The sequence below is a fragment of the Artemia franciscana genome, chromosome 21 (assembly GCF_032884065.1).
Source record: "Artemia franciscana chromosome 21, ASM3288406v1, whole genome shotgun sequence".
Classification (NCBI taxonomy): domain Eukaryota; kingdom Metazoa; phylum Arthropoda; class Branchiopoda; order Anostraca; family Artemiidae; genus Artemia; species Artemia franciscana.
Genome location: NC_088883.1, coordinates 31,123,102 through 31,139,834, shown reverse-complemented (window position 1 = coordinate 31,139,834; position 16,733 = coordinate 31,123,102). Strand labels below are relative to the sequence as shown.

General features: G+C 33.8%; 1 protein-coding gene across 1 annotated transcript in view; it reads left to right on the top strand.

Annotated features, from left to right (window-relative positions):
• LOC136040878 (tyrosine-protein phosphatase 10D-like) overlaps positions 1-16,733 on the top strand; it is a gene marked incomplete in the record, with an annotated part of 219,901 nt that overhangs the window by 163,843 nt on the left and 39,325 nt on the right. Inside the window, 2 exon segments of the mRNA XM_065725278.1 lie at positions 9,131-9,308; positions 13,897-14,149. Coding sequence (XP_065581350.1) covers positions 9,131-9,308; positions 13,897-14,149 — 431 coding nt within the window.

Here is a 16,733-nt window from a genome sequence, read left to right as displayed (position 1 = left end):
AGCTTAAAAACTGAAAACACAAAAAAAAATTGCAGATCATCCATGGGTTAAAGTTTTTATTTGATTTACATTTGGTTTTTTGATTATTTTCCTTTCTCGTATTAGGCTATAATTTAGTACTATTGGTGTTGTCCTGCTTGTGTAAATGCTCTTTTATTTGGCTTGTTTTGTTTTGTTTTTCATTTATGCTCCGTCTTTTTCATGTTTTCCAGACGAGCTCTAAGCTGATGAATTAAACAAAAAATGAAAGGGATAATTTGGTGAAATAAAAAGGATAAAAAAAGTAGAGCATAAAAAAAAGTGAGAGCAAGAAAAGTAGAGTATAAAAAAATGAAAGGGATAATTTGGTGAAATAAAAAGGATAAAAAAAGTAGAGCATAAAAAAAGTAAGAGCAAGAAAAGTAGAGTATAAAAAAATGAAAAGGATGATTTGGTGAAATAAAAAGGATAAAAAAAGTAGATCATCTGCCAAGCTGTCTTCAATATCCAATAGAATAAAAAAAAAGACTAACCGTTTGAAATACCCAAGATAAAAGAGTACATTTTTTAGATTTTTTTTTCTTTACAAATTGAATTGAAGTATTACTCAAGAATATATTTCTATTTATTTGCTTGAACCAAAAAGTTATTAGATAAGATAAGATAATATTTATTTTCAAAAGGCTATTACAAGCTCAATAGAGCCGAATTCGCTTTATATGTCAGTAAAAGTTAGGAGAAAAATTTCAAATCAGTACATTAAGTCAAACACTTAAAATTAAAAAGGCAAAATCATTAAAGATAAAGGGCAAATCAGTAGACTTGACAATTAAATTACAAAAACATTACAGAAAATCAAAAATAAAAACGGCAAAAGAGGAAAAGGGGAATTTGCCAAGTACATAATCACGAATTATTATTAAGGTGTTCCAGAATAAAGGGGATAAAACTTTTACGAAACCTCTCTGTAACAGCATGGATCGGAGAGTAAGCTGGGATTGTTAAGGAGGCTGACCGGGGAGTCGGAGTCTAATGGGATTGTGAAATTCAGGGAGTAAGTCCTCAGTACGGGATTGGAAATGACTGATTTAGCGAAAAGCAGGTAAATTTTGTCCCTACTTTCTTTTAAGGTGGTAATGCGTGCAGCTTTAAGGAGGAAGGAGTATGGAATTTGCCTTCTTTGTAAATGATCCTGATAAGTCATTGTGTCATATCCTAGTCATATCCTACTTGGTTTTAGATTTTGCGTTGTATCTTGTACAATCTTTTCTTCAGGAATCGTATTTACATGAAGATTAGATACTCGAGTCAATGAGTGCTATATATATAGCGCTATTAAACCCCAAACTACAATAGTTGACTGCAGTCTAAGTCAATCGTAGCTCTTTGTACTATTAAAGTTCTATAAGAGTCAATACTCGAGTCAATGAGTGATATATATATATATATATATATATATATATATATATATATATATATATATATATATATATATATATATATAGTGGTATTAGACCCCAAACTGCAATAGTTGACTGAAGTCAAGTCAACCGTAGCTCTGTTAAGGTCTGTATTGTATTGTAACTCTGTTGAGGTCTGAACGTCGATAGTTCTCTCCTTTCTATGTAAGGCAAATTCTATTTGAATTATAAACATGACTTCATTAAAATCAATGCAATCGCTAAAAATGAAAAACTCGTAAAAAAGTAATTCCGAAAACTATCAAGAAGCTCAAATTATTCTTTTCCTCATATACTCGGAGATAATCAGAGACAACATTTGTCTCTTTGACCTTTTCAAATATCCTTTTCAAAACTCGTAAAAAAGTAATTCGAAAATTATCACGAAGCTCAAGTTATCCTTTTCCTCATATGCTCGGAGATAATCAGAGACACTATTTGTCCATATTAACCGAAATTAGAATATTAGAAGAAACAGTATGAAGCAGTTTAAAGAGTGAGACTTTGAATAGATTAGGGTGTGTGAGGGGGAGCATGCGCAGCTATGTTGGGTTCAGACAGCATGGTGCTGCATTGAGTTGTTAGTAGTAGTAGTAGTAGACATCTGAAACTCCTTGTCCTACGAGTTACAAAAAGTCATCTATAGTTGAAAAAAGTTAATGAAAAACAATAATACTAAAATTAAAATTGATGAAAAATAAAATCAGTGTAAGTTAAAATCATAACGATTAAAATTATCCTTATGCTCTGGCGTGCATCTAGTTTCCTTTCCCTTTTCTGCTTTGACTCTCTTTTACCCAGTTGAATTGGGATTTGATCACAACTGTAATCTCAGCTAGATATATAATCAATTAGCTAGGTAAATAATCAAAGTTAAAATATTTAATATGATGCAAAGTTAACGAAAAATAATAATACTAAAATTAAAATTGATGAAAGATAAAATCAGTGTAAGTTAAAATCACAATGATTAAAATTATCCTTATTCTCTGGCGTGCATCTAGTTTCCTTTCCCTTTTCTCCTTTGACTCTCTTTTACCCAGTCGAATTGGGATTTGATCACAACTGTAATCTCAGCTAGATATATAATCAATTAGCTAGGTAAATAATCAAAGTTAAAATATTTAATATGATACAAAGTTAACGAAAAATAATAATACTAAAATTAAAATTGATGAAAGATAAAATCAGTGTAAGTTAAAATCATAATGATTAAAATTATCCTTATTCTCTGGCGTGCATCTAGTTTCCTTTCCCTTTTCTGCTTTGACTCTCTTTTACCCAGTCGAATTGGGATTTGATCACAACTGTAATCTCAGCTAGATATATAATCAATTAGCTAGGTAAATAATCAAAGTAAAAATATTTAATATGATACAAAGTTAATGAAAAATAATAATACTAAAATTAAAATTGATTAAAAATAAAATCAGTAATAGTTAAACTCATTATGATTAAAATTATCCTTATGCTCTGGGCTGCATGTAGTTTCCTTTTCCTGTTTTGCTTTGCCCATCTTTTACCTAGTCGAATTGGGATTTGATCAGAACTGTTATCTCAGCTAGGTGATTGAAGTAGGAACAGAAATGACATTGCCACGAGACAGCAGTACTATTAGTTAAGAAACTACCAGTTCTTGAGTTCGAGTCTGACCAAATTTACATCGTATTCTGGAATCCCCGTTTTTTTGTTTTTTTTTTTTTCTTTTTTTTGGCATATGTTGAGAAATAATGAAGGGACTAGGAACGTCATAAAGCCGGTAAGATAAATTTATTTTGAACAACAAGCAATGGCACAAAATGGTAAATTAACACAAATGTCCCCTAAATGGCTTATGTCTTATAGGAAAAGATTACATAAAAAAAAACTGTTTTTTTTAACTGAAAGTAAGGAGCAACATTAAAACTTAAAACAAACAGAAATTACTCCGTATATGAAGTGGGTTGTCCCCTCCGCAATCCCTCGCTCTTTACGCTAAAGTTTTTAATTATTTTAAAAAGTAGAATTGTGGCAAAGAGTCAACTTTTGCGCAAAGAGCGAGGGATTGCGGAGGGGACAACCCATTTCATATACGGAGTAATTTCTGTTTGTTTTAAGTTTTAATGTCACTCCTTACTTTCAGTTAAAAAAAACTAGTTTTTTTTATGTAATTTCTGAACGTTTTTGAATTAATGCATGTTTGATTTTGGCTCTCTACACATAAATTATTAAAATGAAATTTGCATATTAATTCCTTTTTTGGCTAAATGGCTTTCTCTTACTGACTTCTTTCTCTTAGTGAATTTTGTGACTTTTAGGGGGTGTTTCCCCCTATTTTCCGAAATAAGGTAAATTTTCTCAGGCTCGTAACTTTTGATGACGAAGACTAAATTTGATGTCGCTTTTAGACCTTAAGGCCGTATCTGACATTTTCATTCTTCTGATGTAATAGCTAAAGACCAAATACAAAACTTTTTTTTTTCAAAAGGAGGATCAGCGGGGTTTCATGTTCCATGAAATTTTGATCCTCCTCATTAATGTTGCCCTGTTGATCCTCCCTTTGAGATCAGTTTAGCAACTGTTTTTTGGTAATAATTTCAGAAAAGGGGCTAGTTATGGACGATGAAATTTTGATCCTTCTGATTTATGTTGCCCTACTGATCCTCCCTTTGAGATCATTTTAGCAATTGATTTTTGGTAATAATCTCAGTAAAGGGGTTAGTTATGGTCGATGAAATTTTGATCCTTCTGATCTATGTTGCCCTACTGATCCTCCCTTTGAGATCAGTTTGACAACTGGTTTTTGGCAATAATCATAGGCAGCGTAATAGCACTCCCTAAGTAAAGAGTGATGTGCGCAGAATGTATTATTTATTTAGTTAATTTTTTGGTTTTAGTTTTTTTTCTTTTAGACCAGGGCATTTCGTACCGAAGGAGTTGTCGCAGAAATTTTGAAAAGAGCTCATTTGTTTGGAAATTTAATAGTCGAAAGTGATTGGAGGGCGACTAACACCCCTTTCACGCCCACTATTTTCCCAAATACATCCAATCTAAATTTTGCGATATCCATTTTGATCAATTTAGTTGAAAGGTCCGGAATTTATGTCTTTGAGGATAACACCCTACCCACCCCCACCCACCCCAGAGCCCTCAGGACAAGGATTGTAAGTTAAGCCCTGGGGGCATATAAGTTTTATATAGAAAGGATGATCGTATAAACTTTGGAAAAGGCTCATTGGATTGCTGCACTTTTTGAGATTCTGATTGATGGGAGGGTGGATACCCCCCCCCCCCCCCGCACCTCGTATTTTCCCAAAATACACCTGATACAAATTTTGAGATGGCTATTTGTTATCGTAGGAACTTAGAAAGAGGCTGATTTGATTGGAAATTGAAAGGGCTTTTGCCCTTTTTAACAGTCGAAAGGGATTGGAGGGCAACTAACCCCCCTTCCACGCCCACCATTTCCCCAAACACATCCAATCGAAATTTTTGAGATAGCCACTTTGTTCAACGTAATTAAAAGGACCGGAAATTATATTTTTAAGGATGACACTCCCCCTTCCTCCACAACCCTCAGGACAAGGGTTGTAAGTTATGACCTGGGGAAATATAAGGTATATATAGAAAGGGTGGTCGTGTAAACTTCGGAGGGGGCTCATTGGATTGGTAATCAGAATTCCCAGTTCCCTTTTTTAAAATTCAGAGTGATCAGAGGGCGGATACTCCCCCCCCCCCCGACACCTCGTATTTTCCTGAAATGCATCTGATAGAAATTTTTGAGATGGTCATTCGTTGTCTTAGAAACTTCGAAAAATGCTGATTCGATTGGAAATTGAAAGGGCTATTTTTAATAGTCAAAAGTAATCGGAGGGCAACTAACCCTCCTCCCCCGCCCACCATTTTCCCAAACAAGTCCAATCAAAATTTTGTGGTAGCCATTTTGTTAAACGTAAATGAAAGGTCCAAAAATTATGTCTTTGAGAATAACCCCCGCCCTCCTCCCCCAGAGCCCTCAATGCAAGGGTTCCCGAAAGGCATCTGGTCGAAATTTTAAGATGGTTATTTTTTTCGTAGAAACTTCAAAAAAGGCTCATTCGATTGGAATTGAAAGGGCTAGTGCCCTTTTTAATAGTCCAGGGATTGGAGGGCAACTAACCCCTCCTCCCACGCCCACCATTTCCCCAAACACATCCAATCAAAATTTTGAGATATTCATTTTGTTCAACTTAATTGAAAGGTCAGGAAATTATGTCTTTAAGGATGACAAACCCCCTACAGCCCTCTGAGCAAGGTTATAAGTTATGCCCTATGACATATAAGGTATATATAGAGAGTGTGATTGTATAAAATTTGGAGGGGGATCATTGGATTAGTGATCAGAAGCTCTAGTTCCCTTTTTAAGATTGAGAGTGTTCAGAGGGTGGATACCCCCCCCCCCACAAACACACACCTCATACTTTCCTGAAATGGATCTGATAGAAATTCTGAGATGGCTTTATTGGTCGTAAAAACTTTGAAAAGAGCTGATTCGATTGGACATTGAAAGGGCTAGTGGGCCTTTTCATAGTCGAAAGTTTTGGAGGGCAACTAACCCCCCTCCCATGCCCACCATTTCCCTAAACACATCAAATCAAAATTTCAGAGGACTATTTTGCTCAGTATTATTGAAAGGTCTAGTAAGTATGTCTTTGGGGATGTGAACCTCCCCAAAGTCTTCGGATTGAGGCCTGTAAATTTGGCTATTCGTTCATTGCTTGCATACTGTACATGTCACTAAGAAAGGTATTCACGTTTGAACTTCATTTTCCAAAAAAAGACAAAGGGCAAACAGTTGATCCTTTGAGAGAATGTTGAGGAGAGTGCTGAACTACATCAGAACATGATATGTGTTTATGGATTGTCAAAAGCGCGTAACTCATGAATGACTAGGTATATCAATTTGGAACTTTCAGGAAATGATAAGGGACATGATCAAAAAGGGAATGTTTGTATGCTACCACTGCTACTACAATTACCACTAGTCCCCGGCGTCGCACCGTTTAGAGGAGGCCGACGCGATCAGTGTTGACCAGAAACATTTATTTTTTGATTTGTCTTCCTCAAATTCCATTCTCAGTTTATAACACATTTGGACCCATTCATAAGTAGAAACTTCGCGAGTCACTGGCTGGACGCTGGTCTTCTTTGTTATTCATCAAGAAAGGTAGAAATCTGGTAGGAACAAAATGGCTGTGGCATTTCAGAACCCATGCAGAATAGTTGCAATATCTAACAGCTATGTATTCCTAACAGAATTAACTATGAAAATTAGTAGTATTTTTATTTGTCGAAAATTACTGTATACAAAACTGCGAATACCGTATCACAAAATTCGTCATTTATCTTCAAATATTAGTGCAAGTCGAAAAAAACTCCTTCAGGCAAACTTCAGAAGCATATTAGAACTGCGGGATGTGACTATAGTTATTGTGAATGAAAGTTAACTTATCTACTCTGTGTGGACTGAGGCCATTTCTCTTCTACGTCACTACCATAATCAGTATCAGGACTACCACCAAGAAATAGTCTTTCTGCGGTCACACTAGTCGCAGGAATAGACAGTAACTTTCCAGCAAGTGCGATAACGTACGAAATTGTATGGCGATTGTGTCTCCAGAACTGAAGAACGTAGCCGTCACCGTCGTCTTCGGCTTCTTCCCATGTCTTTAAAAGGCTAAAGTATAGTGGAACTTGATTCATATTTGTTTCCAGCTCTTCCCGACTCCTTTCTCCTTTTTTAGACAATCTCCTTGTCCTCTCTTTCAGCCTTTTTTTTTGCAATGTTTCTTCAACCTAGAAAAATATCAAAGAAAGTCATCGCTTGAAAAAAAAAATGGTAGAGGTCAAGGCATGTTTTTTTTTTATAGAGGTATCGCCAGCAGCCACTAATCCTCTACTCAATTTTTATTAAGTGTATTTAACAAAAATTAAGTAAAATAAGTCCTTACTAAGCCAAATTTAATGACTGTATATTTAAAAAAAATTGTTTGATATCGTCCACTAAGCTTCCTTTAGAGCCCGTAGTTTATATTTAAAAAATTTACATATATTGTAAATTATGTTTTAAAAAACCTCCTTTCCATACCTTGGTACGTTTTTTTTCTCTTTTTCTTTTTTTAGAGGTTTCGCCAGTTTCTTTTTCTCGTTAAAATTAGATAAATATTACTTGTAAATAGTACAAGCAAGTAAGAAACTAGTATACAACTTACTAGTTGTCTACTGTAACCACTAATACTCTCCTTGATTTTTTTTAATTATATTTACTCAAATTCAATATATATATATATATATATATATATATATATATATATATATATATATATATATATATATATATATATATATATATATATATATATATATATATATATATATATATATATATATATATATATATATATATATATATATATATATATATATATATATATATATATATGAAAAAGTATTGAGTATTTTCTGCTAAGTTTTCCCATATGAAGTAACTTTAAGGGACATGTTTTTTTTAGAATATAATTTAAATAAAACACGTTTTTTAGATATTTTTTGGATCTATTATATAGACCAAAATATTTTAAGCCTTATAGCAGTTCACTAAAAAAGCATTGGGTATCATCCACTAAGCATACATCAATTACAGCTAGAAGTATCATTGAAGCTTTTAAAGGAGCTAATTTGATACGAAATTAAAAGTTCCGGTGTCCTTTTTAAGAGTAAAAAGAGGTTGGAGAGCAAGCAGCTCTTGGGTCAAAAGCATTCATTTTCCAAACGCTTCCAGTCAAAATTTTGAGACAGCCGTTTTGCTCAGCATAGTAGAACGGTCCAGCAACTATGTCTTTAGAGATATTAGGGATGTCAATCGCCCACTATTATACATTTTTTTCTTCTTTTTTTTATAGAAAAATAGCTGGGTCAAGAATACAAATTGCGATTTACTGAAAAAAACAAAACAACAAAAACAAATGACAGTTGATTGTCAGTTTAATTGACATATATTGATATTCATCTTTTAATGTTTTGATATAAAAAAAAATTAAGTAAGAAAAGTGAAAACATTTAAAACGTATTTTGTTTTCAGTAAAGCGCAAATTATGTTCTGGTCTTGAGAAAGTCTTGAGAAGGGTTTATCAGCCCTACTAATGTTAATTTTTGTTCCTTTTGAGTTTGACTCGGCTATTTATTGTAATTTCTGTTCGTTTTGAGTTTCATTTATTTATTGATAGTGCTTTGTGGTAGTTTTACGCTTGGAAGATTATTTTGTCTTTATTTCTGCTTTTTTGGCTTAACAGAGCTCTTTACTTTCCTTTGAAAAACTTGTTTTGTGGTAAAAGTTTTTTTTAAATTATCTCAGAAAAAGGGCTAGTTATGATCAATGAAATTTTATCCTTCTGATCTATTTTGCCCTGCTGATTCTCCCTTTGATATCAGGGTATATGGCAGTTATATCAGAAGTTGTGGAAACATCATATACTGTACTTCCTTTAAGTTTTCAGCGGTGATATGCGTTTTTCATTAAAGCAAAATCAAACATTTTTATTTCGTACAGAGAAGAAAAATCCACATTTACTTATCTACAAATATAGCATCAAATAGTTGGTCTAAGGTAAAGAAAAAGAAAAAAGCAGAAGGAAACAAGAAAAAAAAGACTGAAATAATTTTTTTTTTTGCAGATTCTGATAATACAGCTGTTGTGCTTGGCATTTTGATTCCGTTGATGCTTCTAATCATGCTGGTTGTATTTGTTGTGCTCATTCGCCAGAGGCAGTGCCCAGCTGGTTGTCTGAGTAAAAACAAGTCCGTGAGGCATGCCGATGGGTTATCAATGGCAGATAGCATTATACCTTCATCGTAAGTACTATTCCAGAAGTCAAAGACGTCGCAGTCGTGGCAGGGAGGAAACCTGCTAGTTTCTAACTTACGACGAATTCTAGTATACACTTATACTAACCATTTAGAATAATCAATTAGTAATAGGAAGTATTACTGTCTATCACTCTCTCCAAATTATTCAGTTATAACGTCATTATGATTAGTCCAGGTTGTAGGCATTATCGACGAGCTATTATTCCTAAACTCCAATTAAAAACAAATCTCCTTAGACAACTCTTTAATACTACTACTACTAAAACTGACTACTTACTGCTGTAACAAGCCACCTTAGGCCAACACAGCTACGTATCCTTGTCCATCGCAATTTACTCAAAGCCTCCTCTTACACCTCCCAAGAAATTCTCGTGTCTATTCAATCTTCCATTGCGACCTCTTCCAGACACTTGTGCCTTTTTTACTCTTGAATTTCTTATAGTTGAGTTTATGAATTTTTATGAGCAATTTTTTGCTAAAGAAAAAAAAAGGAAATATTGGGTCAAAATCTCTTGGGATAGATGCTGTCAAACAAGCGACTTTTTAAACTTTTTAGAGACTTTTGACTGTGTGTAGGGTCCAGTGCTTTGAACAGTAAAGGTTTTATCCAGGCACTCAATATGTAATGAAAAAAAAACAAACAATTTTTAAGCTCCATTTTTTATATATTTCTGTGGGTGGGAAATAATGCATATAGCACATTAAAAAAAACGATTTTTTTTATATATATATCTAAGGAATTAAATAAGATTAGATAAAATAGTCGAAGCTTGATTAATTGTAGCTCAATGGAGCTTGCTTATTTAAATAGGTGGACTATAAATCACAGTCGCACAAAAGACCACAAAAGGGCTATTAGGCCACCATGAGTGTTATCTAACCCCGATAACATTTTATTTTAAGAAATATGATACCGTCTCATAGTTTTTGGGATTTTTGACTCGATGTAAGGGCCAGCTGTTTAACCAATAAAGGTTTTATTTAGGCAGAAAGAAAATTAATTGGTGATGCTTAGTATCCCAACCGTTTCAATAAGTGAGAAAAAATGTGTATTTGTACATCACGTTTTGACACAATGGAAACAGCTTTGGGATTTCTGCATATCTTGAAAACCGAATAAGATAGGACAAAACTTTTTGGATTAGTCGAAGGAGCTTGCTTGGTTTGAATGAGTGGACAATAAATCTCAGTTTCTCACGCAATGTACGCGTGTATGCAATCTCAGTACTCACGCAATGCTTCTTGAGCAACATCAGTGGGAATAGTCCTCAGGATATAGTCTCCGATAAAACGTTATTTTAAGTGACATTATCTGTATACATCACAGCTTAGATACCAATATACAGTTATAAAAACTCCTGTCTTGCCCATGAGAAGCTTTTGGTACAAAACTCTGAACTTGGCGCCTCCTCCAAGCCCGCACTCCGACGCGTAAATCGTACTACAGCATCATAGTTGTGAACGCAATAGCTCTGAACTATCGATATTTTAGGGAATTGCTCCGACTTTTAGATTCAGAGTGCCAGTTTCCTGTCTCCAGCCGCTAGTATCGCTACCGCGCACTGTGTCCCAAAAATAAATCAAGTTTTCATAACTGTATTGGTATCTAAGCTGTGGTATACATATTGTTTCTTTTTTTACCAGCCATTGGATATCCCTGTTCAAGTCCAGTGACTGTAAGTTTCCTTATAGGGTTTTCAGACAAGGTAGTTCTAATGGTGTACTTTATGTTTCCATATGACACAATTTTTTGTTGTTTTTTTAAACTATTTTTTGTTACTATGTGTGTTTTGTTAGTACTGTTGCCATACTGCTTTTGAACTCTAAATGGTCACCAGGCCACAATGAGGGTAATCTGGTCTCCGGTAACACTTTATCTGACAACGCATTGCTTAACCAATAAAAGTTTTATTTAGGAACTCAAGATGAGACGGAAAAAAAAATGTAATTCTGTGACTTGTTTAAAGTTAAATACAGTCGGCTCTCGCTATCTCAAAGTTCACTGGAGCAAGATTTTTCTTCGAGTTACGTATAGTTCGAGTTGTAGGGATCATTTTACATAAAATTTGAGCTACAGAGATACAAAATCGCTAAATTTACTTTCTAAAGTCACTGCATAGTTAAGAATGACTTTAATAGTGTTTTCTAGACTTGACACATAAAGATTTTACTTTCAAATGTCAAGTATTGACTTTCAAATGTCAATAAATAAATTTAGTTTGCTAGGAAACAGACACCTGAACATTTAGAGAATCTGATACAAAGTACGTTAAACAAAACTAATAAAATCAAAGTTTACAATTTGTAACCCGCATACCGAGGTTTCGTCTTACAGAGATCCCTTGAAAAAATTTGGAGATATAGATAAAACTTTGACTTGATGGGGTAAACTAAAAATTAATACTTATATACTGAATCCCGAGTTATACCCCTTTGGATCCTTCGACTTACAGAGGTAAAATATAACAGCAGAATTATTTCTAGTTATGTATGGTTTTTTCTTCGACTTAGCCAGGTTTTTCCAAGGGGATTAACAATAATTCGGCCAAATTTTCCCTCTTAGGTTAATAATTGAGAAGTGCCTGAGTTGTCAAACACCTTTGGTCCTCAGTCTTATAGATTATGAGCAAATGTTCGATTCTATTGGTAGAAGAGCTTTAGCAAAGGTTTAATCCTTTTATGGTATACCAGACGAATATATTAAAGTGATTAGTGCTATTTACGAGAATAACACTGCGATTAAGACTGCTGCGATTAAGATAGGAAATAAGGTTAGCAGGTGGTTTTGCATTAAGTCAGGAGTTAAGCAAGGTTATGTTCTATCCCCCTTTATATAGATCATTTTGATGGATCTTGTCTTAAGAAGCACAGGAAAGGCAATAGGAGACCACGGAATCAAATAGGGAGGAAAAATTTCTTAGATTATGCTGACGATTTAAGCACCCTAGGTGAAAATGTGAGCAAAATGAATGAAATGTTTTGCGAGTTCGGGTGCTAGAATAGGTTTGAAAATAAATGTTTAGAATTTTAAGTCACTAATGCTAGGAATAAGGCTAGGATACCTTGGTGTATCCTAGCCTAGGATACCTTGGTGTATCCCTTCACTTACCTTGGGGTATTATTGGTAAAAACGATGGGAGCAGTGAAGATGTTAAAAGTAGAGTAGCCAAGGCTCAGGGTGTTTTTTCACCGTTAAAAAAAAAGTTCGGAAGAATAGAAAGATAAGTCTGACAACCAAGATTAGAATATTGGAAGCTACAGTGATGACAGTTATCAAGTATGGCTCTGAAGCATGGGGGCTCCGAAAAGCAGATGAATATTTACTAGATTTTTTCCAGCGAAAATGCCTACGGATTGTTCTGGGCATTCGGCTGACTGCCCGTATTTCAAACAGTAGACTGTATGAAAAGTGTGGTTCAATCCCGCTTTCCAAGGCTATAATGAGAGAAAGGTTAAGATGGTTGGGGCACGTTCTGCAGATTAAGGATGATAGATGGCCAAAGATTGTCCTATTCAGCGAACCGTCTACCGCTAAACGGAAAGTAGGTCGTCCGCGGTTGGGGTGGGAGGATGTCTTAAAGGAAGATTTGAAGGAAATGGGAACCTCCTGGGAGGGTGTAAAGAGGGAGACTTTGAATAGATTGGGATGAAGGAGAAGCGTACGTAGCGATGTTGGTCTCAGGCTGCTGGGTGCTGTGGTGAGCTATTAGTAGTAGTAGTAGTATTTGTAATAGTAAAGCTAATTTAGCTAATTAACTAATCAGCTAATTAACAAATGAAAAATGTATTAACGCCGACTCGACTTCTCGTTTTGGATTTTTGCTCCTTTTTTTTATAAAATAATTCTATTTATTTTCTAGTCCATTTCCTAATTAACTGAAATATCTGATAATTTGCTGTATGACTAATGCGGATATCAACAGTTTATATACAAAATTTCATGTCTTCGAACCCCCTTTTTTAAATATTTTTCATTTAAGCTGAAAGTTGTGACGAACGCTATGGAATTACATTTGCCTAATAAGATTTTAGTCTTTTTTTCTCTTTCTGATTTTTTTCGCTTTTATTATATCAAATTTTATTCATTTTCTTATCAGTCTTCTAGTTCAATTGCCGGTACTTGTATGACATACGCCCTACCTAATGTTCTTATAATATGTTTCTTTGACGCTCAATCCTAACGAAATATACCTAAGTACGATAAAAATAAAATACTTTAGAAACAAATTTGGGCTATATATTTGCACATTAGGGGGGGAGCGTAAAGGGTAGTGGGTCTGCATGCCTAACATCGAGTACAATTATTCTGCATATTATGAAGGAAGAATTTTTTTCTAGCATAACATTTAAATACTTTGCCCCCCCCCCAACTAATGCTCAAAAATATAGCCCAAAATATATCACTTCTCTTTGTCTTGTCTCACGCTAAGCTGAAAGAAACTAGCAGAAAAAAGTCGATTTCTATAATGCGTCAATGAATGAACAATTTGAGCGGTAGGGAGATTATCATACATCTGCCCAATTGCCAATCTGATTAGTTGAGTCTAAGGCAAAACAAATACTCCTCTTTCAGACGTCCAGTGAAGCTGAAGGATTTTGCTGAACATTATCGGATAATGTCCGCCGATTCTGACTTCAGATTCTCTATTGAATATGAAGAACTTAAAAACGTTGGCCGTGACCAACCGTGCATAGCGGCTGATTTACCGTGCAACAGACCGAAAAACCGGTTCACAAACATTCTTCCATACGATCATTCCCGTCTCAAGCTTCAGCCAACTGATGATGAAGAAGGCAGTGACTATATTAATGCTAATTATGTACCGGTATGTTATTTATTTAATTATTAATTATTATGTTATTTATATTGTTTCATTAAAGGTTTACTATTACATTATTGATATTACTATGAAATATATAAATAAAGTTGTAATAAAATTATAATAATTATATATAAAAATTATAAATAGGCTTAGCTATTTTTAAATATTAATAATTAAAATTTATTAATATTAAATTTATTATATTAACTATTAATTGTAGTTGATTATATTATATATGTTATTTATGAGTTATTATTTAATCACTTGTTGCTTCTAGTACTTGTTTCAAGGAGAAGGCAAATAATTTGGGAAAAAACAATAATAATTTGGGAAAATCGTCCCAAAATTAATTCCCGTCTCATCCCGTCTCTTTGTTTAACTATTAATTATAATGTTATTATATTGTTTTATTAAATGTTTACTATTACATTATTGATATTTATTACTATGAACTATATAAATAAAATTGTAAGAAAATTATATATAAAAATTACAAATAGGCCTAGCTATTTATAAATATTAATTACTAATAATTAAAATTTATTAATATTACATTTATTATTTAAATTAAATATTAACTATTATGGTAAATTATTATATTAAATATCAATTATAATATTAATTGTAGCTGATTATATTATATGTGTTATTTATGAGTTATTATTTAATCAATTGTTGCTTCTAGTACTTGTTTCAAAGAAATGTCAAATAATTTGAAAAAAAAACAATAAGAATTTGGGAAAATCGTCCCAAAATGAAAAAAAAATTAGTGGGGACCGGTTATGGGAATGGTGCCCTCTATTTTCACTGTTCATTTTTTTTTTACCTTATTTTTTTGGTTTCGGTAGATCTGCACTTAAGGCTTATATTATTACTTGCATGAATTATATTCCATATTATTTGTTCTTCTTTTTGAGGGGAGGGAGAATAGGACTGAAGGCTTATATTCTTATTGCTCAGTTTTTTCCCCTTTTAGTAGATATGCGCTCAATGGGGGGGGGGCGCGGCTATGGAATATGGGCTTTCTAAACCTAGACTGTTTAATAACCTTATGCTGGAATCTTAATGGAAGCCCACTACTGTTGCGATATTCAGTTAGCACTGTAAACTAAGGTCATTGTTATATTTATTTTATATCAATCGTTTATTTAGAAATATTTGTTGATTGATTGATTTAATGACTTTATATATCAAATTATGTTGGCAAGAATATTGGAATCGTCACTTGGCCTTTGTCAGTTTATTCTAAAGTGTCAAGATTCGATATGACAATCCAAAAGATGTTGTATTTAACTTTATGTCAAGCTAAGATTGACTGAAAGATTTTTCAGCTTGGATTTGTTAGAGTCTAAACTGATTATAGACATGTTCCATCATTCTAAACTGAGCTAAGATATATAGGAAAATTATGCGAGAGGAAACTGGTGCTCATGTCGAAAAGAAAATATCCAACGCCTTCTCATAATTAACGACTTTGTTTGACCCAAAACTTCGTCATATTTGTCTTTCCTAGAACTTAAAGTGCAGTGGAAGGTAAAAAAAATCACAGTTCTATCACCAGTAGACCTAGCAAATTAATGTCAACTAACCTGCTTAACTTGGCAGGATTTTTCGAAATTAACTTAGGTCTAAGTCGTGTGAACTAGATTTTTACTTAAATCAGTTCGTGAAAATAAAAAAGTTCATTAAACGCTGACAAAATACTAACAGAGGAATTCTAGCGTCAATCCTATTGTAGATTAACCATGTCAAATATGAGATTTCTTTGAAATTTTCTACTTTATTAAGCCACCATAGGCTTCACTGTAAGCGTATCATGTTATCAAGTCTGCCCATGTTAAATTTTCCATTCTCTTTGAACTAGGCGTGGTAAATCATGGGGTGAATGGATTCTCTTTTTTTCTTATTTGTTTCAACTAATACCAATTTCATAGTTTTCCTATAACCTATATGGTTATTCCTCTAACCACTTCTTCATTGATGTTACACTATCAAGCATTCTTACACGGGCACTTTTCTGCAAAATCTCGAAATTAACTCAGTAGCAGTAATAGTAGAAATAGTTGCAGTAGCAGTAGTAGCAGCAGTAGCAGTATGCACATAGTCACTTTGGTTAGTTCGGCATTCCTCTTAACATGCCCTGAAAGTTTCAACTTAAAACTCTAAGCCGTTCCTAAGACATTGTTTATATGCATTGTCACAACCTGCACGGACAATATGTGTTTTGGTTTTATTCAAAATCTCCCCAAAAATTTCCTGAAAGTTTCATCTTAATACCTTTAACCTATAACCATTACCTTATCGAACATTCTTGCCCATGAACTTTTCTGAAAAATCTTGAATTTAACTCAGTAGCAGTAGTAACAGTAATGGTTGCAGTAGTAGAAGGAGCAGCAGTAGCAGTATGCACATAGTGCCTTTGGTTGGTTCAGCATCCCCCTTAACATGCCCTGAAAGTTCAACTTAAAACTCTAAGCCGTTCCTGAGACATTGTTTATATGCATTGTCACAACCATGTGTTTTTGCTTTGGTGCACATATGTGCTATATGTGTTTTGGTTTTATTTAAAATGTCCTCAGAAACTCCC